Source organism: Bombus terrestris, chromosome 8 (assembly GCF_910591885.1).
Source record: "Bombus terrestris chromosome 8, iyBomTerr1.2, whole genome shotgun sequence".
Lineage (NCBI taxonomy): Eukaryota > Metazoa > Arthropoda > Insecta > Hymenoptera > Apidae > Bombus > Bombus terrestris.
In genome coordinates, this window is record NC_063276.1 from 1,757,760 (window position 1) to 1,781,599 (window position 23,840).

At 47.7% G+C, this 23,840-nt stretch overlaps 1 protein-coding gene across 5 annotated transcripts in view; it reads left to right on the forward strand.

Annotated features, from left to right (window-relative positions):
• The window catches only part of LOC100644524, a 71,547-nt gene that overhangs the window by 12,152 nt on the left and 35,555 nt on the right, over positions 1-23,840 (forward strand). For all 5 annotated transcript variants that reach the window (XM_020864156.2, XM_012310947.3, XM_003397003.4 and 2 more), the window contains one exon: positions 7,223-8,633. In XM_020864156.2, coding sequence (XP_020719815.1) covers positions 7,575-8,633 — 1,059 coding nt within the window. In that variant the 5' untranslated portion in view covers positions 7,223-7,574. The remainder of the gene's footprint in view (positions 1-7,222; positions 8,634-23,840) is intronic.

Below are 23,840 nucleotides of genomic sequence, written 5' to 3' on the forward strand. Positions count from 1 at the left end.
CCCATGCCGGTACGTGACTTGTGTGCCGCTTTAAGTCGCCGGGACGCCCGAGTCGTGGCCTTCCCGAGAACACCAACCCGGTTTCTGCCACCTAAAGGAGCGCGCACGGCTCCTATTGCGCCCGGGTTATTGTATCCGGTATCGGGTGGCCGCGAGTTTCGACCACGGTAATCGATTGCGCTCTCGGGGCCGGCGAGTTGTGCGGCGTGCCGGCAAATTGCCGAGAGGCTCCGTTTAGCGAGCCGTCTCGCGGAAAATCGGCAGCGTTACTTCGCTCCGTAACCGAGACGAAGGCAGGGTGATCCTGATAAGGGAGATGGATTAGGGCGAGTAGTTTCGCAGGAACGGGAATCTTGCGTTTTGAACTTGTTCGTTGGAATTGCCCAACAATTCGAAGGAGTTTCGATTTAACTCTGAAACCTCGTTGCCACTTGCGCCTTGTTACTAGCTACGAATCGGAACAAAATTTATTTATCCTACTAAAATTGGAATATTTAGAAAGAGAATATGTATATTCTGTGTGTGTGATAGAGAGAAGGGTTTATGTGTTTTAAGACTGGAAACCCTACCTCAGAAGGAAACTAAAAACGAACATGTCGTGACAAATTGTCGTGTTAGCGATGCTTTCGCAGAAAATTGAAATCGTCATGAAAGATCTAAGGGTTTCGAGAAAGTGAATAGGGAACGTAACGGTTCGTAGAAAAATCGAATACGCCTTTGGGATTGTTGAGTTGCAGCTGCAAGGGTGAATTGACGAGAAGACGCGTTCAGACGGAAGTAGGGCGAGTCGGAAAACCGGAACGTATCTTATTCTTGGAAAATTCGCGAAACTCGCCAAAGCCATCGGTATAAGAATTTTTTAGGCAACTGTAACTGAGCTTTTGCCCCGGTAGAAATCGGTGATATTTTTAATTAAACTAGAGACGAGGCAAACGATGATTTTCTTAAGTGGATAGCACACTGAGAATCAAAGTGGCTTTTTTTTACGAATATCATTTTAGAATACTAGTTGCGACGTCTAATAGCTCTGGTAAAGATAAATCTCGAGGCAGGGAATAAACTTCAAGTTGAAAAAAGAGTCGTTACCTGCCAAAGACTTGTTGCATTCTAACGATAAGAAAAATCGTTGGTTTGGCGTTGCGTGCTTGGCGATCGGGAAAATCGCGGCAGAACGGCGCGGCGCAGCGCGAGCCGCGATACGTGCGAGTCTCGTTCGCGTGAAAGGTGACGTGTCGCCTTCAATTTTCTCGATTCCGTCGCGCGATTAACGTCCTCGGCGTGTCGGCGTATCGGTTCGTTCTCGGCCGCTCCAATTTTTCGCAGTGTGCGCGTCGCATTCCTCCGATCGATCTCGTACGCGGTTTCCGGTTGAATTCCGCGGCACGTCAGATAATTTCAAGGATCTGTTCTCTGCAAGACGAACCGCCACGCTGATTAGAAGTATCTGATTATCGCGAAGAAGAGCCCCGTGTCAAGGTTGCTCTACCCTCGCTTCGCTCCGCCATTGTTCTCCTTAATTTCGATTCATTGATACCCCAGCCGACAATAACCACGATAATCATTCCTCGACAGGACTGCCAACAAAGGTCGTATATATTTGCAATTCGAAGCGACGTCGATCTTTCTTTAAGGAGTTAAATGCCTTTTTTGTGACGTGTCACTTTTTATAGAGTACTTAATCTTCGTCAACAAACTCGATCGTGTACAATGGCAAACAACTAGAAATCGAGGAACTAATGTAGTTTTTGCACAAAATCTCCGAACGTATCAAACGTGAACTTTTTGACGTGTCGGAAAATATATTCTGTACGATCAAGAATCCATTTTCTCTCGAATTGTTCCGGTCTCTTCGATTCGCGTTTTATCCTTAAAATAAAAGACAGATTATGAAAATATTCGTGGAACACAGAAAGCAGACGCTTGAGTTTCTGATCTTTAAAGAACAACTTCGGATCGGGAAAGCATGTTTATTCGCTTTTTTTATTCGGACGAATAAAAAACCTTGCAATTAAGACGGAAGAAACAGCGATATCGCGGCTGTGATATTAGCATCGATGGCGAAAAGATAATACAGTACGATCTACCGTTCGCAAATAGACACCCTGTTTGGTACAAAAGTTTGCCACACTCTTCGTTTATTGAAATGTTATCGTTAAAAGAAATTGGCGAATAACAAAATTCGCAAACCGCAAAGTCACGGGCGCGGCGGTAGCATATTATTCTTCAAACGCGAGTCATTTAATTCCAACGTAAAATAACGAAAATGCTTTCCAACGATAGCGAAGCATTTACTTTCCAAAACAAAAGAATCTTCTAATCCCACTCACCGCGAGCCATTTCTCTCGCTTATGCGGCTATTGACCTCTCGCGATGATTAATTAGATCCTCGTTTAATTAATTCAGCTCTTCCGAATACGTTTCATCGGCCAAGAGCCGTCTTGTACGTTGTATAAAACAATTTTCTAGATTCCTCCACCGTTGGTATCTTTCTCTTCGATTCGATAGTAACAACGAGTAAAATACCACGAACTAGAAATTATCAGATCGGTTCACAAGTTTGTGAGAATTTTAGCGGGTATGTCGTAACGGCAACGCGTAATTTATGAAAATTATTTTACGAATTAATAAAATTCGCCCACTACAACCGGAATTTTTGCCCATCGTAAGAAAAAAGATTACGTTTGATTATAGTTGACTAAATCTAAAGATTAGAGAAATGCGAAGTAATATCTGTTATAACTAAAGGAATTACTTTATAGCCAATAGCATAGTGTAATGCCACAGTGATAAGGTAAAACGATACAGCAGTTAATATGTAAAATATATAGTGCTTAAAAATGTAAATCAGAATGCACTTGCATCGTAAGCTACGTGACATCAATAAGCGGTTAATAATTATCGTCAAGGCGGCAATATATCGTAGGTAAAAATAAATCTTATCGTCGTCTCCTGTTTCGTCTTTCGTTTTAGTTACAAATAAATAAATAACTAGGAAAACAAAAATAGTACAAGAGTATGCGCCAATTCCCAAACGGCTAACTAACCGGGGGTGTGGGCTTAGCCCTTATTGGTCGTGTGCAGCTAGCGTTCGTGGGTTTCCTAGGCCCGTGTAGTTACACCAAGTAACTCAGCCTTGCCGTTTTACAACAGTAATGATAATAATAATAATAGCAACAATAAAAACTTGGATCGACGATAACGGTAAAAGGAAAAAGAAACGCGTCCTTGCGAGAAAGAGAATACGCAAGAAATTTTTCGACGAGTCGCGAAAGAGAATAGGCCTCGTCGTCATCCGGCGGCGGTTTTCCCTCGATTTTCATTCTTGGTCGCGCGCGCAATCTTTGATAATGACGCCGGAGATAATTTACAGTAAGCCGTGCGCCGCCTTAAGCAGCCGCGCCGCGCCGCGCTAAAGACCTCGTTTCTGCCACCTAAAGGAGCGCGGTTATATCGCGGCGAGGCTATCGGCCTCGTTCCATCGGTTCCCTTCTTGGACTCTAGCTTCGTTATCGCTCCCTGTGGATAGTAATTCCCAGTCGAGATCTTGGAAATCGATTTTTCGACCCGACTCTTTTCGGTTTAACCTTGCTTCGGCGACGTCTTTGTCGATTCTTTGTTGACGGTAAATGGTTTTGGATTTGTCAGAAATTAAAATTGGCTTGCGTAACTTGACTTGCGTAATATCGTGTAAAAGATTCAAAAATAAACGACGGTTCGCGTAATCCGTATTCCAAAATAGCTACCGAAATTATTAGAAGCTCGACTTTCAGTAGTTTACCGCTGGCCGATGATTACTTTCTCATAACTTATCAAGGACAAATTGATAAAAAGTAGACTTTGATATCCAACGCATAAATAGCATATGACCTAAGTGTGCTAACGCATACTAACGTGCGATATACTTCGCCTATGTCATTTGGTCTTCGATTAACAGATCTAGAAAAGGGTTTACGTAAATCCTTAAATTAGACGATCTATAAAAGAAAAAAAGATATGTTCTGTCGGGATTTTTCTATAAATTCCACGAACTCCTATGATAACCAATTTGCACTCTCTCTCTCTCTCTCTCCCTTTCTCCCCTCTCTTTCTTCATTTCTGTTGAATTCTGTTATCTAAAGGAGCGTGGATACATCGCGGCGAGTTCATTACACGATTCAGGCTATCGCGGCGTATGGTCTGCGATCGACCTTATTGAATTAGCGTTCGCCGATGGGTTTGCTTGGCGATTATCTGACGCGGCCTATCTCTATATACCTGTCGTTCGTTACGGTTGTCGCGCCGGTTTGCGATAATTACGAAAACAAAATCTGGTTCAATTATACGAGCAGTCTGCGCCAATAATTTCTTTCTTTTCCCTAATCTTTAACCCTAATCTAGAGACATCCTTCTTCGCAATTACTAGCAAGTTGAGACTAACTTTCACTCGTTCGTCGCTTGTGTGACGTAAAAATTCGACTTAAATGGCACGTTAACTTGCATTAAGGATGATATCGGTATCGCTTACGAATTAACAGATGTTTTATATGTTGTGCGTCGTGAAACTAAGAATATTCAAAGTTTAATTAAAAATTACAAAACCTTGCTCTGTCTCTTAGAAACGCCATTAAGAAGGCTATTGCTACATGCAGGGTAGAATATTTAACTTGAAACGTGTTCGATGATTCCATTGCCCGATCGAAGAGGGTCTCGTCTCGATCATAACAGGCTGACGCAGGGGTTAGTTTGATCTGAGATAGGGCTGGAATCATGGGGCGTAACGGCGAAGGGTGAGCGCGACGAGGGGACGTTGAAAGTTCGCTTCTCCATTTTCGTGAACGCTTTTCCGTCGGTTTCCTTCCTTTTCCTCGTTCGATTTCGTGGTAGTCGATAATTAACGAACACGTTGCGTGCTTTCCAATCGATTCGTTTCAATATGTACGATATTTCAACTTCTTAAATCGGTCGACTAGATTTTCTCAATATGCAGGCAAGCTAAAAAATCGTCGGCGAAGATTTTCAAAAAATTCGGCGCCTATATCGCTAGTATCGTCAATGGCAAGACGTTAGCGTGGCGAGACGATCGCGATACGCAAAGGAAATCGGTGGCTGGTTAAATAACCGGTTTCCTAATTCGCTGCGCCGCCGTCCGAGTCGCGCTCGTGTCTAATTGCATACCATTTATGTCGCGCCGCCGTTCTAACACCTGTCTTACGAAAATCCATTAGTGGCGCGCATGCACGAGTCCGAATAGTCGGCTGACGTGCGAATTCGTAGCTTCGTGGTCGTAGCCGAATGACAGCCGCCGCCGGCTTACCATACAATCCCTGCCCCCTACTTGCGCTTCCATCACCATTTTCGCGTCTTGGGATCCTCTCGAGGACGAACGTCGTTTTTCGCGTGTCGGAAACGTCGCGGCTCGTTACACCGCCACGATGAAGCGTTGGTTTCTATATCGATTTCGTCGAGCGTCGAGAGTCGTTTAAAAAACGTCGACACGTTCCTGTTTTATTTTTTCCATTGTTTCCTTTTATTTTAGTTTTGGTTGGATACCTTGAAACGTACGTGTGAAACGGATCGTGATCGTGCAGCCGTTTCTTTGCTTTTGCGACCAGTGCGTGATATGTGCTCAGCAAAGACACAGTTTTTTAATTATCTCAAGGTATCTTATCGTTTGTCGAAAATATCGGTAGAACAGATCAGAGTTTTATGTAAAAACTATCGTTCGGGAGAACTGAATGTTTAAAAACCGACGTGTTTCGATATCTATCGCGTGGGGACTAATTATTGAAGCAATATTTGCATACGTGTGAAACATATTTTCCTTGTCCTTTTATCACGAATACAACGTTTTAACTACGCCGTCTTTATTTCAGCAAACAGCCAAAGGATTAATGATTCTAAATTTTCGACATTTCTTTTAATATGCGTTTGTTAGCTTACGGTGCTTTCCAAAAAGTTGAGAGAGAAAGGAACGATTTAATAGCGAAAGAAATTTTTACCGCTGCTAGGAAACGCTGTTAAAGGCAACAGTACTCGCTACGATGATAGACGGAAACGTAGGCCGCGTTCATAAAGCTTTTCTTCACACATCATCGAGGCTAATCCTAAGAGACACCAGTCCTTTGACAGTCTTCTCGAACGAGATAAGGATTCTGACGTGGTGACAAGCTCTCGAAGCAGCCTAAGTTCATTGAAATGACATTTTTCCTTGCAAAATGAATACCATGTTTGTTAATTAAGAATTTCGAGTCCGCGAGGTCGGAATAGTAAGGTGAAATCGATTAGACGCTAAAGTATATGCGTTGAGGCGACAATTTAGAAACACGAAAAAAGATAAGAAGGCTTAATTCAGGGCCGTGCGATGTCAACTTAACTGTTTTGTCCTTTCTGAGATATCTAAATACATTTCATGTATCGGAACCATATATTCTCCAATTTTGAAAGCTTGTGAGTTGTTATTTTTCACACAATGCGCATATTTTAAATAGACGGTTTAAATATTAATTCGCGAATGACACCGCACTTTATGCAATAATCTTGAATTATTTTGATACAATCAACAGACGGCAGATATTCTTTTAATTTTTAGTCTAAAAAAGGCTACAAGGTCGATTTAATATTAATATAATTTGTTAGTATTAATGCAATTCTGTTTTAATATTAATCTTTTTGCCACGTTCACCCGTTTGTTGCCGTTGCGCGAAACAATTGTGTCGCGAGTCTACGCTTTGCCGTAAAGGGTAGCCGTAAAGGAAGAAAATAATTGCAGGAAAAAATGTCAATCAACTTCAACGAAAATTGTCAACTAATGACTGAAAATGTAGACTGTAGTCGAGTTTAATGGACGAATAAGCGGATCGATACGATTTTGTTTTCCAAAGTTACAGCCGGTTGGAAAAAGCTAGCTCGAATCTCGTAATGATCCGCGTGCTTGCTGAAATCTACGCCGATACCGATCTTTTGAATCGCGGTCGTAAGCCTGTGGTCGAAAAGCTAATTTTAGGCGAAAAAAGTTTTTCTCTCGAGAGAAAGAGAAAGGCATTGCGGCAACGTGAACAGGCGAAACCAATTTCTGTAGGTGAATTTCAGCAGCGCGTATTACCGTGGCCGCCACGCCGCTAGGTTTCCACCTACTTGGTCGGCAGTCCATTAGCGGGCCGGTCTCGTTAAAACGTTTCCGCCGCTTAATCGTGCATAGCTAATTCCACTTGTCACACGTGCCGGTATTCTTTTTCTTTTGCAGACAAGATTCCTAGACGAGGACAACCGGGTCGATTTTCCCGCGGGCAACATCCCGGAAGCGACGACAACGACTGGACCGTCGCCAGTGGACATCGTGGACGTCGATATACAACAGCCAGCACACGACCACCCCCTGTCGCTCGCTCGGCCTCGTGTATCGTCTCTCTGTGTACGTGGCTGCTGTCTGTGTCTCCGTCCGTCTGTCGGCGCGTGTACCCGCGTACGAACGATAATGCTGGCGGCTGACGGTTTCGGTGATCGACGACGACGCGGCCGGTGAACTAGTGACAGTGTGAAATCGATCGTGAGCAGGGAAACCGGCTAGCGGTAGCACTAAATATACCGCAGGAATAATGGCCAGCGCGACAATGGGACTCCGTCGCAGAGTGCCGGTGAACAATTCGCCGACCCCGTCGGGCCAATCCTCGTCCACTGGCTCGTCCAGCAAACGTTCAAGATCCGAGAACAACAACAGCCCGTCCCATGGTAATCTCAACTCTATGCCACGGGACGAGCCACCGACCAAGAAGTCACGTGGCACGTCGACCAACGCGACCAAGGGCTCGTCGTCCTCGTCACCGGAAACCAGTCCCTCGTCCAAGAGTCGAGGCGGTTCCGTGTCGAGGTCCAACGCCCAAACCAAGACATCCTCGGCATCCGTGTCCACGTCAGACGCGGTGTCCAACAACAGCGTGCTGTCCAATAGCTGGCAGACCTCGTCGAACATGTCCGATGTGTCGACGTACGCATCGGTAGCCGGATTGAGTATGGCCGCGAGTCCAACCGCTGGCCTGTGCGCCGGTGGTCTCAGCATGCCCACTCCGATCCCGTACATGTCCTCGTCGATGGCGACGTTCGTCGGAAATGCCACCAACCTAGGCAAGAGCTCGTCCGTGTCGTACTTGGACATTTCCAACATGACCGGTGGCTCTTTGAGCACGTCCGCTGGCTTGAACAGCGGCTACGTCGGCAACGGGAACGCTGGCAACGCGATGGACTCGAAGAACGGCGTACCCATGCCGTTCCCTGGAATGTCGGCTGGCGTGAACGGCACTGGTTACGGGATGCAAAAGGGTCAACCAGAGAACGCCGGTCTACCCAAGAAATTCCAAAACGACGGAATGTTCAACGCGTATCAACCGTGGGTGATCAAAACATACGGAGATTTGGCGAAAACTAAGACGATCACGATCAAAAAGTACGCTCGTATATTGCGAACACTGAGAGGTGAGGAAGTGAACAGTGCGGAGAACAGTAAGTTCCGATTCTGGGTAAAGAGCAAGGGCTTCCACATCGGCCAGCCGGAAGGATACGACGCGAAACCGGCGGACAGGATTATCGGCCGTCACGCGGTGACGAGTCCCGGATTGGATCCTCCGCTATACGTGCCCACACAGCTGCCGCACAACAAGGTGAGTCTGTCTCTTCTATGGATTATCGTGTTCCTCGTGGATCTCGCCGCGCTTCCGGCTATAGGCTGCAGCTCTGTGGCCAGTTGTACGAATCGTTCCGGGGAATCGCGTGCACTCAACGAAGTTTCGACGTTTCAGGATAATCGTTTATTTGTTCTAACGGATAGACGTAACAGGACGCGAAGATAACGGTCTACTTCGGTTTGAGCGGTTCCGCAGATGCTCCGATAACCTAGAGAAAGCATATTTGTTCGTTCGAAGACGTCGAGACATTAAATTTTTCTGAAATCAGATAAAACTGGAATCGATCTGAAAGCGAGAAAACACCTGGAAAACGAAGCGAAACGAGTTACTCCAAAATCACAAGTCGGTATGGTCGGTGCCCAAGGGTTTTCGAAGCGAGCCACGCTAAAAATACTTCGTATTGAGTTCGCACATTTGTCCGACGCTGCACTGAATATACTCTGACCACGTATAAACACACTTCAGTCTGCTTCGGTTCGGTTTCACTTATAGTCATCGTTTTTAAACTTCGCTTCGTGAACCTTAGGCAAACGCGTTACGATCGCATCGCTTCTTTCCTCGCTGGCTCTGAACTTTGATCGATTCCTAAAACTACAGTTGCGGATATTTCGCGCGACTAAACTCAACGCATCGCGTTGCGTCACGTTTTCTCCGATTCGTTGTCGCTTAGATCATTCGTTGTTACATTTCTCGTCGTTGCATTCGAATTCACTAGGAAGAAAAGCGAAGTAAGACGAAACACGCGCGTACCAGGCAAATTAAAAATGTAATCAACGAGAAACAGATGCTGGTAGAAAATCAGCGGCAAAAAGCTGGAGCGCGTTTCTAACCAGGCAGATAATACGTATCACCATGCACGAAAACTTGCCATAAAACCAGAATCCCCGGAAGCTGTCGCGCTCAAACGCCTCCGAGCGAGTGCGCGCGCGAGCGTAGACCGCAGACGATTTCTCGGTGGATTCGCGCGGCGGTCCAGTGGGGTTACGGGTCGAGAGAATTTATCTAGCGGGCAAGTGGAAAAACCGCGAGAAATCTCGGGCACGGTTGCCAGGAAAATGGATCGCGAGCACGCTCTTATACAACGCGAACGGGGCAAGGGTGAGCGAAAGAAAGAACAGAGCGGCGAGGGAGAAAGGGGAGAGAAGGTGGTCGGATAAGGTGGCTGCCTAATTACGTCTAATTACACGGACGTGCATAGGCAGCCGCGGTGGCTGCCGCCGCGGCGTATTCGCCGTTCCACCGGGCAAAGAAATCTCCAACAACGGCGCTTCGATCTATGCGGTTCCTTCGATGCCCAATCGATTTTTAACCGTTCGAGTGCACACGGCTCGTCACAGAAATCTGATCGAGAAATATCGAGCGGTAGGATCGTGTTTTCCTATTTGTAGAAGCATCTTGGCAAAAATGCACGTAGTTTTTAACACTGGAACTGTCGCATGGCTAAAAATATATAGAGCGTCTGCAAAAAATATTGGCATACTTTGATAAAAAAAATGCTTCATTGGAAAACAAAGGAATGCGGCGATACATTTTGTAGCCGCAAGAGCTTTTGTGCTCTGGAAAAAAGAAATATTCCGAATTACTAGGAGAAGAGCACAACCGATATTTTTCCAGCATTGGTCGAGCATTCTTCGAAGATCAAAAATTCCGCGAGTTCCATTTTCCTTCGGTTTTTGTCGCATTTTTGTCGACTGGCCGGTGGCCCAGATCTCTCTTTTGCGGCTCGATCCAGCTCGCGGCAGTTCCCAACGTAACGCGCGCCACGGCCTTCGATCTCGGCCGCGTAATGGCCTGTCCATTTCTCACGGCGGGATCTGGCGCGGCGGTTCTCTTCTTCGCCGGCTGCCGTCTCGCAAGTGGAACGCGCGCCACGGTGCATCTCGAACTCTTGATACGCGCTCGCCGCGAAAAATTTCAGTCACGGGCTGCCGTGATAAATAACCGATAATAAGTTGTCTGGCGGAACGGCGAGGGGAACGCGTATGGTAATCCCAGGTCCGCGGAACGGATCGATCTTCCGGCAAGATGATCGCGCGCGCGGCCCAACGACCGCCGCGCCGTCGTTATCATCCCACCACGATTGCAATCGATTCCTCGGGCTTTCTTCCACTCACCGAGACCGTTTCTTGTTATCGAGACTCGTCTCGATCGTTCTCTTGCGAATAGTTTCGTGTCGTCTTTCGTCCATGTATATACGTGGACATTTTCTCCGGAGACTTTGGTTTTCCGCTTTTTTCGGGGATGAGTTTCTTTTCCAAGATTCTTGGCGCCACGCGTAGGCGATAACCGCGGTGACGCGTAACGTTACGTATTAGCGTCGTACGCTGTTTTTCGTAAAATGGTGTTTTGTGTTTGTTAGCGTAAAGGTTCGAGATATTTTTTGAAGTTACGGAGAATAGTATTTGCTTGATATCCATGAGCGATGTTTTCCAATCTCAAAGACGCGCAGTCCCTATGGCGTGAAAAAAGAAATGCTCGAGTTCGAGTTTCGACGCCATCCGATTACGAAGCAGCGAACGACGGGCATCGTCGCGAACATCCGGCATTTTATACCATTCGACTAGCATTATCTAACAAAAGAAAGCGCATAGACATCGACAGACGCAACCGACACCTTGGTAGCGTCGATCGGAGTTAGAAAAATTTAGTCGAAGTACATAACTCGACTAACGTTGAGAACGTGTAGAAAAACTCGGGAAGGTATATAAAGTAAAATAAAGTAACAGGTTCACGCCGTTAAAACGGACTTTAGTGACTGACTAGCGCGAGACTCGATGGAACTGAAAAAAAAAACAAAAACGAGACACTATCCGATAACGTTATCAAACGCAGTCATCGAACCAATTAACTAGTTCGAATGAACTCGTCTTACCCGCTAGAAGCGTTATCCAACGCGAAATGAACTCGATGAACCGGTTAAAAGGATCTAGTATATCTCGGAACCCAAAAGTTTCACCCGCCATACGACATCGACTCATGGTCGCCGCGAGCGGCGAGAGGCAAACGAGCGAACGAACGCGCGTTTTCCCGAGGCTTTGGGTCTCGAGGCGCGCGCGGGCGCGTTTTCAGGCGACGACGGAGCAAGAACGAGCGAGCAAAAGAGAGAGAGAGAGAGAGGTAGGGAGAGAGCGAGAACACGACGGCAGAAAGGCAGAGCGCGGCTCGGAGCTATCATTAACGACGCCGCGACGCTTCGCAGCCCAGGAAGCTCTCTCGGATTTACGCCTCTGACGTTCGTGGCGGCGTAAGCGTGGGATTCCAGGCGCGGAAGTAACGAGAGGGAGAGAGAAAGAGAGGGAGGAGCGAGAAGAAGAGCGAGGCAACGGAGGCGGTAGCGACGGTGGCAGAAAGAGAGAGAGAAAGAGAGAGAGAGAGATTGGCCCCGCTTCCCACGGAAGGAAGAGAAGCAGAGCAGGCGCATAAAGTTGCCCGGTTCCCTCGTTCATCCGATCCGGATTCAGTTCCGCGTGCTAGTCGCGTCGGAGATCGATCAGCGGAGAGGCGTCTCTCTTCCATTCGATTCGCGATGCTCTAGCTCTTCGAATCTTCCCCAACGACCAAGATCTTAGTACGCTCGAGGCCGACGATCGTGACACGTATGTATATGCGTTCTGTCTGGCCAAACAAACGCCACGTGTGAATCTGAAATTGATATCAGTCGGCATTCGGAGCACTTTTTACACTAGAAATATGAAATGTTAGAGATAAACGGGAAATTTTTTCTTTTTTTAATTTTTTCGTTTCGTTTAGCAAAATTATTATCTATGTAGAATAAATGCTCGGATATTTCTTTCGTAATTAACGCGTTCGTTACGGATCGAATTTCTACTGCCCTTAGATTGTTACGAATATTTTCAAGATACGTATATTCGTAATTCCGAAGAAACTCGATAAGATACGGGTTTTTCTAAAAAACGAAAGAAAATTGCCAGTCGATAGAGTCGTCCTAACGATCTCCTCTCGGACGGCGCACCTCTCTTTCTCGTTCCTTTTTCTAGACGATTTCTAGTCGCCAATCCTTTTACATTTTCCTCTTGTTCGTTTTCTATATTTCGATTCCCTCCTTTTCTTTCCTTCTCTCTTATTTTCGTCTCGTTTTCCTTTATTTTTCCTCTAGTTGCGCACGATGTGTGCTCACGGCGCGTAACGACGCCGTTCGAACGCGCCACCCGTAAAATATTTCTTCGTCGCGATAGTCATTTTTCACGGTTGACCGTCGTCGAGGGCCGCGAGATAACAGCGGCTCACCTCTACGGTATCTGTTCTCTCCCGGCTACGGCGCGCGCTCCTCGTTCTCTCTCTCGTTGGGTGGCAGAAGAGTAGGTCTGGCCGGCTAGTCATTAGTCACTTTCCGAAGCAGAGGCACAGACAGGCTGCGCCGGTATCCGTTCGCCGCCTTTCTTTCTCTTTCGCTCGCTCGCGCCTCGCCTCTGTCGCCTCTCTTCGTTTCTCTGTCCGCACCGCTGCCTTCGCAGCACGGCCAGCTCTCTTCTGCGTTTCTCTTTCCCTCGGCGACGCCGTGCCGTGCCGTTCCTTCTCTCAGTCGCGCGCTTTGCCGCGTCTCTATACCGGCCACCCTCAGCGATGGTTTCGAGACGCACCAGGATCGACGGCAACCAGTCGAATTCGAGCAACTTCTCAGACGTCACGGGATTTTAGTGATCCTATACGATGCAATGATTCTATGATTTTAGCGATGATTTTTTAGATGATAATTTTACAAATAGCGGACCACGTCCTGACGTATGTATTCTTGAAAGTAAACAGACTCTTCGGATATGATACTTCGCTACTGGATATTGTACTTTCATAATATGGCTAAAATTTTGGATAGGACAATTAAGTCGAGGTACATTTGCTTATTTCGCATTTGCCGATGCCAGCGTGCAATATATTCAAGTTTTTATCGTAGTTGGCTAGCATATTGGAGAAAAGTCCTGACGATGTTCCAAAAGAACGCGACTTACCTATGAAATTTCAAATGTAGCAATTCGGATAGTAATGGTCCATAAACATAAGTATAAATATCGAATTACAGGCGAACGAAACAGTAAAATTTTTATAACGTTGATGTAAAGAGAGAGAAAATAAAAATCTGAGATACTTGTACATCTGGAGCGATAGTCAGCAAGTCGATGAAATAGCGTTTTAGAACGCTTACAACAAAAGTATTTAAAATACAAATAGAAGAATAAAGTGAAGCATGAAGAATGCTATTCGTTCGATTATGGCAATTTTCCTAACCCGACAGACACTAGATCCCACGACCAAAAATCCCTGAAACCAACGGCAACACCAGCCTCGCTGCAAAAAGTTGCTGAGCGAAAAAAGGGAAAACAAGAAAAAGCCAACATTTCACCCAGCAGCGCTATCAACAAACCCGGATCACCAATTAATCCTTTCCACCCCAACTGCTGCAGCAGCGTCGCGGCAATTTCCCCGCGGAGATATCATCGTGGCGTATTCGCGCTGGAAATTGTTCGAGAGCTCGTGTCTCGAGCGCCCATCGCTAACCACCCAGCCACCCACCCATCCAAGCCATCCACCCTACTCGCCTCGTTCGTTCGTTCGTTCGTTCGTTCGTTCGTCCGTTCGTCGTCCCCTCGAGCCGGCGGCGGCGGCGTCGGCTGCGACTCGAAGCAGTAAGTCTCCCTTCTCGGTTCCGCCGCCTGTGGCTTCGGTCCGTTCTCCGGTCCCCGCGTCACCCTCGCCGCCCCTATATCGGTCGCTCCCTCGAGTCACGGAGAAATTCTGCCGACGCTCTCTTGCCTCCTCTCCCGGTGCTAAGCCTCTCGCGCGCGTCTATCTTGATTGAGAGCGAGGAACGACGCTGGCGGAGCGCGCGCGGCGGCGGCACAGCCTGTGCCCTGTGCCAGAGAACGACGATGAAGCGGCGGCTGTGGAGAGCCACGGAGAAGTGGAGTACGGGGAAAGGGAAGCTGCGAGAGTAGGGTGAGTGGAAGCGCACGGCAGGAGGGGAAAGGTGGCAGACGCGATGGAGAAGAGGAGCGCGGGGCGAGCGGTCGGAGAACGTTCTCTCCGAGACCCGTGATCCGGAGCGAGAGAGCGTTTATCGTGCCTTCCGTGAACACGACCGACACCGAGGGACGTGGCGGGAGGGGCGGGTTGTCATTGATCGTCCCGACTGTGGCTCACGAGCCGCTAAAGGTCCCGTACAAGTACGGGCCCGTGAGCGTGCGGCGGCAGCGGTCGTCTCTCTCGTCCGCGTGTGGGCGTGCGTGTACGTGACGATCGCGCTCGACGCGGCTCTGCGTAGCCTGCTGCCGCGTGTATACACATACTACACGGTACACGCTACACACGTGTGCCAACGACGACGGGCTCTCTGTCCGCCGTTCTGGTGAGCACGCACGCACGCACGCACGCATGCGTTTCACCGACTACACGGAGCGGCGCGCCGTCGAAAAGGCACGCTCGGTTGCGCGCCGGAACGATCGCGGCCGAAAAAACGCGACGACTGGCCCCGAGCTACGGAGAAGGACGCGCGTTCCCCTGCTTGCCTCTTCGTGTCCGTTTTTTCCCTGGAAATTGCCGGAATGGTTACCGCGCGGGATGAAACGGCCAGGATCGTTGCGAAAGAGACGATGTGGGCTTTTTTCACGACCGCTCCTTTTTTTCCGTTGTTTTTTCGAATCGACCTTTTTTTCTATTGCTTTTGAAAGTACAAACAGGAATGTAGGTTTTGAGAGAGCGATAGATAAAAGGGTTGAGGGATGTGGGTTTAGAACTATTGGGGTGGATTCGATCGGCACGAGGCCTCGGGGAATCGTGTTTCCCAAAAGTTCACCTAGAACGGACAGATATGAAAGCTGAAAAAAATTGAAATTTAAATTTAAAGCAGTTCTAGCGAGCAAGTTTTAGCGCGTAAGACGATACTTTGAAAGAATATTCTTGCTCGATGAGAAATGTTTCATTCAGCGTCCGATATCCCCACGATATTTAAATAGTTTCAATGAGAAATTAATACTTTCTACGAATCAGAAGTTATCGACGTTGGAAATATTCGAAGCTGGAAACTCGAATCGAAGGGTGACGTTTAACGGGGTTAATTTGGTCGAAAGGGCGGCGTTGGAAAGCGATTACTCTCGCGTGTGCTGGGCTTGCACGCTTTTCGTCGCCGCGGCCTTCTCTCATTGTATGTACGTGTACGTGTGAGCGCGAGTGTGTATGTCGCTTGGAAAAGATTGCGGCCGGCTGGCTGGTGCTTCAATAGAAAGCGGTCGATCCGACACCGCAATCGCGGCATCTGTTACCGTGACGATCGACCGACGATTTTCGCTTCTCCTTTTTTATCCGGCGAGCTAGCTAATCGTCGGGACGTCGTTTGCTTTCCCGATGGAACGGTACGCTGTCTGCACAGTGGAAAACTTGCGCGCCTCGTTTTTTTTTTCTCCCAAGTTCTTTGTCCAGACGAACAGGCAAGAATGACTTAATGATTCTCGTTCCTGCGGAAGCTTTGGTCATCCTTGCGAATATTCCTTTCTTTCTAGTTGAATTTCTAGTTTCTATTTATAAATGACTTATCTGGCATTCTTATACGTCGGAAACGAACCTGTGCGTAATTTTAAAGCGACGTCACAAAGAAATATACTGCAATGCCGTTATCAGTGGTTTTGGAATTTGAATGTTTTTAAGGTCGTACGTTTTTAGTAGAAAAATCGTAGGCTTTGCGTTATTTAGGAGAAAGAGAAATAGATAGTTTCCTTTAATATTCTTCGGTTTTATCAGAACCATGACTTCCAAGTTGCGCAAGATATACATATATCGGAAAGTATTGATCTCAATTTTTAATCTATCGAAGTCCAACGATTAATTTCACGTATTTTATTTTCATTTCTCCGATATCTCCGAAGCGCTGTGAAAGAAAAAGTTCTGTTTTTACACCTAGAAGGTATAAAATGTAAAAATAACTAGAAATTCGATATACGTTTTTCACGTTAAAATTCTTGAAAAATATTTGTGAAACAATCATAAGTATTTTATTGCACCTTTCGTAATGTTCCGAAAATCTGTAGCGCGTTCAATTATTTACCATATGTTTGTCCAAATTTTCGTTTGGATATGAAGCTTATGCCGTGTAACGTTTGGGGGGTGGTAGGAAATATTCTCGATAATTCAAAAAATTGAACGTAGAACCCATTGGTTTATATCGACCGATGGAATGATGAAACATTCGGCGTATAACTTTTCTCGACGATTCAAAAATCCATGACTTACCGATTTACGATTTAAAATGACCAAAATTCCTTAAAAATACATTTTTAAATTGCCGTTCTCTCGTACGTGCGCTCTGCTCACAGCTAAAGTCAAGTACGAAGCAACTAAAACCTCGAAAAAGGAAATAATCGTAGAAACTTATTACGATTTTGAGGGTAGAAACGCGCAGTTCCAATATTCCAGGTATTTTTAGAACGTTTTCAAAGGGTTTCCGCAGCATGTTCCATCGACGCAAGAAGAGAACCAACGTCCTTGCTTCGCGTAGAGAAAAAGGGGAAACGGAGCAGAGCGGCTAACTGAACCGATAATTCCCCGCTACGATTTCAGAGGTTTGGCTCGGTTAACCGTAACCGTGGTTCTCCGAGGCCGCGCACCTCGACCCTCAGTCAATAAAACAGTTGACCTCCTCGAGGAGAGCAGAAAATAATGCGCCGCAGCTAGAAACCGCCGCCGTCGGTTGACTGGTGCGCTTGAATTTTTTGGCAAGCAACCTGGACTCTGCTTCTCTTTCTCCTCCTCCTCTAATAGTTTTCTGGTCATTGCGAAAATCGTTCGTTCGATTCGGCCCTTTTATTCTTTGCTCCGTGCGTATGGATAGCCGACAGGGTTGAACGGTGGATTTTGTTTAAAAGAAGATATCCAACGCTACTGATACCAGCAAAATGAAAAAGACAGAGAAACTGATATTCGTCTGATACAGATTACGAAGAAAACGATACAAGAGAGGTTAAACAAAGGAATGATTACAGACGCGAACTTAGAAAAGCGAAAGCCGAATCTCGTAAGCAAAGGTATGAAAGCGAGAGGAGCATACATTTTGTAAAAATGTTCTCTTTTCTAGAAAACTGTCTAAAAATGGGAATGATTCGGAGTGATCGGAAATCGCTAACGAACGCCAAGCGTTGTAACACCTATTTAGAATGTAAATTTACAGGCGAATCAAAAATTCCAGAAACCTCTTTCCGCAAGGAGCATCAATCACCGTTGGATTCGACATAAGCTGAAGAGTACCGCGCGATAGATTAATTCCCCATCGGTCGAGATTTGAAAAGAAGCAACAAGAAAGGCTCCGTTGGTTCCCTATACTTTAGCCAAGGTAAAAAATAAAAATTCCACGAGGAAAAAACAGACGGATCCACGGGGCTTGTCCGGGCCACAGGCCACGCGGAGAGACCTCACGCGTTTCTCTTTAGTGCGTGACTCAGCGGAGCCGAAACACCGGAGCCACCCTCATTGTGTCCCCCACTCGTATGTGCAGTGGCTGTCCGGGGCCTGAATGCAACCAGGCGGCGAACCCTGCTGCTCTCTCGACACTAATACCAGCACGTGCGTGTACTTTCATTATCGGGGCAGGGTCGGTGATAATAATCGTGCGCCGTTGGCCCGCGGTGAGAGGGACGCAGACAGAGAAGAATAGAAAAGGAGAGGCCGAAAGGGGTGCGCGCGCTACGCCAGATCCGGAATACGGGATATATTAGGGCAAGGGGTTGGAAACCATTAGGGCCGGCGGGGGAGCGCCGATATTTTTTCCATCCCGCTCGTTCCGGTGTCGTCCTTTCGATTTCTCGTCCCAGACCCATCGGTCGTTCGAATTTTTTTTCTCCGTTTCTTTATGCAGGGTGCGTGCAGGGGCTCGGCGATGTCGAAGAAGGTGGGAATATTTTGAAGGGTTAGGCTTGGGTCGGGGTTAGCGCGCGATATAGACGATCGTGAATTTTTGCTTGACGTTCAGAGTGTGGTAGAAGTTGGTGCAATTTGAATTCCTCGAATGCCTCGTGTATTACCGAATTTAATTGAACGACGAGAGAAATAGCGCGAAGATTTTTAACGACAGTATTTGATCATTCGCGATATTTAACTATTATGATATTTACGAAACCAGTTCTAATAAAATGCATTTCGATACCTGATACATTAATGAAAACCAATATTTGGTATTTTGAACTTTAAAAATTACTATGAGAAGGCAATACACAATAATCGATCTTTTTCTACTAATATACAGAACGTCTTTGATATATTAATTATCAAAATCCTATAATTTAGAATATTTTTAAAATGCTCACGCTTGACATGGAGGAGCGAGCTGTAAAATACACGCAACTGGGAAATTTGTATCGAAATCGTAAGAATCTTGACGATCGAACTATCAACTTTCAAGATACGTTTCATTGAAAACGAAACAGGCTTTTGCCCTATCTGCCGTAAAAAGAAAAGCTAAGAAATCGTCAGACCGCTCGGTTTCCCCGGCAAGAGCAAGTTTATTGCGGTGTCCAGGGTCGAACGAGCGCACTGAACAACGCGAACGATCGAAATCGGTGAGCATACATGCAGAACGCTTCGTGTTTCCGTGAGATCGTCGTTGCGCGCCAAGGCGCAACCACGCCAGACTTTTCTGCGCGAGAAATTCCGCCCGCGAAGAGAAACACGCCGTCGGTGGTTTATGAGCTGATATCTGTTCCGCGGTTGAATAGGGCTCGTTATCGTTACCGTTAGTTTTCCCGTTTCGAAGCACTATCTTCGCGATTCAACCGTGTCCCCAGGAAAAGAGGTTAGCCAGAGGGTGGTTTCGCGTTTAGTCACGCGTTAGCTCTTTCGAGATCCGAGGATCGCGAACATCCAGAGCCGTGATGCATCGATTCTGATATCGACAAAGAAACGATATTGAAATTCAGCTACAAAATGTGTTCTACGCGAGAACAAAATAATTATCGTATTCGTATAATTAAACGGTTCTGGTGTAACGTGTTTAGTTTATATCGTAACTTTACTCGAAGCATGAAAAAGAGTTGATTTCAAATAAGGAAAGGAGGGTCGTTGAAAATATTCCAAGAAACATCTCGAATTCGTTATGCTCTCCAAAAACGGAGGCGACGTAACCAAGCAAACGACACACAGCCAATCCCGAGATGTTATCACGCAAAACGGAACAGACAGCTTGGCCTTAAACCCGATATGCCTCACGCCGCAAATTAGCGCGAGGATCGTGCGAGCAGACGCGCCGCTTATCTCCATCGCTCTCTCTCTCTCTCTCTCTCGCTCTCGCTCTGCGTGCCGATAACTCGTGGTCGTCATCGGTTCGGCTAATTAGCGAGCCATCTTTCCCGATCATCGGGTCGGAAAGTCGAGATTTCGCCTCCTCTTTCGACGCAATCCCGGTACGTGATCGATCCTCCTTTTACCCCTCGGCCACCAGCCCCCTTCGATTCACAGAATTCTCTACGATTCTACGACGAGCCATTTAGAAAAGCATCGCGCGCATGATGCTACTTCGCCCTCCTATTTACGTAGCCGACGGCTGTTTTGAATTTAACCGGCGTAACGATCGATTTATATATCCCACCGGCCACCTATACATATCTCTTATTTATTTGCGCAACCCGTCGACGCCGCCGCCTCGACGTCGCTCTCCGTTGGCTTTCGCCGCCTCAATGAACGTTATTTCACCCGCTGACGCTTATCCGCGCCGCCTCCACTCAAGGGGATCTCTTTGCACGTATATACGCACTTAATGTATCTTTGCGCGCTCCGTTCTTCCTATTTTTTGGTAGCTATTTGCTATGTTCTCAGTTCTCAAGAATTTGGTATATCGATGAATTTGAAGTAATCCTTGAGAAGATAAATCGATAGATGACGGGGACGTATCTTGAATATTTAATTTTTGGCGAAAACTTAATTTACGGCTGCCTTCCGAGAACAAAGAATTCTGCTTTGGAAGGTTATTCTTGCCGCGTTTGTTCGCAAGCTTTATAAAGAAACCAACGATGTATGCAGGCAGCGAACATGTCTTGCCGCTTTAAACACTCCGTCGATGCTGATACGTGGAATAAAAAACAAAGCGTATCAAAAGTCGAAGATTTGCATAAGAGTTTAATTATGGAAAGCAACGATTGTGCTTGGTGAAGAATTGGTGAATTCTCGACGATTCTTGTACAAACACCTCGTACGAAATTCTTGCGCTCGGTGAAAATTTCATCTTAAAATATAACACGGCAACCGCGGAGAATATAACTGAGAATGAAAAATTCGCCGAGATCGAGAGGTGACGAAGCCCAGAACGAACAAACTTCTCTTTAGACGCTCTGTTTCGTTCTTTCGTTCAGTTGGGAGATACTAAAAGTTAGTTTAGTAGAAATACGCATATCGTTGGGTACAGACGAGGTACGGGAATATGAAAGTATCGCTAAATTACAAACAGCAGCTTGACCAATTATACCAAAATACCGAGTATCGTTCAGTTAGCAAAGGCGTAAATTCTACGAAAGACGCAATATTATTCGTTTTCTTATCGAAACCTTTTTACACGTCAAACTATCTGTCTTTGAAAACTTCCATCGATCCTATAGATTACAGATTATAAATGTTCTTCGTTCCATGACAAAACACTCGCATATTCGTATTCCGTGCCTCGTCATCGAACTTTTCAAACGGACGTCCTCGAAATATACTCGGTCGAGGTCTCGCGGCGCGATCAAGACCACGTCCCGGAAAAGTCGTCTGCATTCGAAAAGCGGGACGCGCGACAGTGGAGCTGGAGCGCCGAAAGCGCATGGCGCGGTATATAATTCGAGCGTCCGAGCTCGGGCCTCGACCATACAGTCACGCCTATAACCCACGGAACATAACATAACCGTGCTGGCTGTTGTGCGTGGCACGATGCTCAGCGGCCCGTAGCCAGGAGCGGCCGGCGGCAATTAGTAGCGGGCCGCCAAGGGAGCCACGGCCTCAGCCTTTTTCCCCAACCCGCTGCGCCCATACCGTCCTCTCTCTGCCGGCTCTCTGTTCGTCTCCCTCGTGCTCCATCTCCCGCGTTGATCTCACTCTCCCTCTGTCTTTCACGCGCGCGGCTTCCCTTTCCTCTTCCTCTTTCCGCCTCTTTGCCCTTGGCGTAGTCATCGCCGCGCTGGTTGCTTCTCCATCCTTCTTTAGCCGAGCACGGTGCTCGACTCTCTACTCGACTCGGTTCGACTTGACTCGACTCGACTCGACTCGGCTCGAAGCAACGCGACCCGGCTCGACTCGACTCGATTCGGTCGTGCTTGGCCAGAGCTTCTCTTCTCTTCCTCGGCTCGACTGCCCTCCGTCTCCGTTTCGCCGCCGTGGCTTCCTCCTTTCTCCTCTTTCTTTCTCGTTGTCTTCGTCGAACGCGCACAGTGGTATCGCGTGTCTCGGTCGCTCGTACACTCGATTGCTTTGGCCGTCGTCGGAACGGGACGCGACAGAGAGAAGCGCGCGCGCGACAAGGAGGGGAGTAGCTAGTTTAGTAGGGTGCGACGAGGATGGAGCGAGAGCAAACCCGACGGAACAGTTGTTACGGTAGAGCGAGAGGGACGGACGAGAACGACGAGAACGACGAGAACGGAGTGCGGTAGAAGCGACGTGGCAGCAAAAAAAGAGGCGCACGGAGTGAAAAGAGCGGCGGTTGGGGGACGAGGAAGGGAAGTGAGGACGAAGGGGAAAAAACGTGGAATCGACGATGGAGGAAGAAAGACAGCGAGGAGCAGGGTAGAAGCCGCAGGCTTTTTGTCCCGCCACCGCCGCCGCCACCCGACAAAAATAGACCCCGTTCGTGTTCCCCGTCCTCCCAGAACGGGCGCGTCTGTGTGCGCACGGGGTACCCGGCGTGCCATAGAAGCGTTCTCCTCGGCTCGTATCTCGGGCTTCAATGGCGCCAACGGGTCTTCCGTCCTCGTTCTCCTCCCCCTTCCACCTCTTTCTTCCCTCTTTTTCTTCTTCTGCTTCTTCTTCTTCTTCATCATGCACGTTCTCCTTGCCCCGCGTTCATCGCTTCACGCTGCTGCTTCTTCACGGGCCGAACACGGAGATCGGAGCAGTAATAGAGAGCGAGCGACGGAGCGAGAGAGAACGGATCGCGAGGTTGTTAGAGGGTGCCCGAGATGAGGCCGATAGAACACGCCTCGATGATCCCTATCTGCCAGGCGTCCGGTAACGTGGGCGTAGGCGGTGAGCTGCCTACACGCAAGCCGCGACAGGCCGGAGAGAGACCGCTTTTCCCCTTCGTTCACAGCCCTCGTTTCTGCCCGATAACCCGGCCGCCCGGCAAATCGCGATACGTATCGACCCCTTTCTACGACCCCCTTCCCTACAAATAACTTCCCAAACTCCTTCCACGGACGGGATCCCAGAGCGTACGGTCGCCGTCTCCCTTCGTCGCTCCCGATTCGCGTCCCGTCGCGCTGATGGCTATCCCGAAGCGAGTCGGAGAGAGAAAGACGGAGAAAGTGTGTGAGAGAGAGCGAGAACGAATGGTGAGCGGCTTGGAGCGCGGGAGAGGTGGGGTTGGATTACGTTCCTGGGTGCGGTTGACACTTGTTCGCCGCGGCTGACGCCGCGGCACGATTTAAAGCGACGCGTTTAGATCGCACGTCGCGCGCGCGGTGAAACCGAGTCAAGCATTGCCCGGGGTTAGGGTGGCGACCGATGGCAGGGGAAAAGCGAGACTGGACGCTGGAACATGAGAAATTATTGGAAAAATTCGACGCGTTCGAGTAATTCGAGCACGGTTCGAATGCTCCAGCGGATAAAGCACGCCCCCGCGCGCGCGCTTCGTCGTGCACCGTGGTTTAGCGAAACGGAAGCGATGAACTTGAATTGCTTCGATTCGAGCGACCGTTTTTTTCATGCGATGTTTTGGCGTGTCGTTCGTTGAATTCGATAGTTGGGGTACGCGTAAATGGAGATAGGAAAGGATGCAAGTCAACCTGGTCATCGAGCTTGGTGCTAAGGGAAATTAGTATTTAGGGCGAAACATCACGTGCGACTATGATACAACGTTATTCTAACCTACCGTTTGTCCAATGCCTAGCAAATTAAAATGTAACGTACAATTTACTACGATTCTCGAAATTAAAATTCCGCTTAAAATTCCAAATTACCGCGAAGGACCGGAATCGGATTCTCGCGAGTAGAAACGAGAGATTTCTA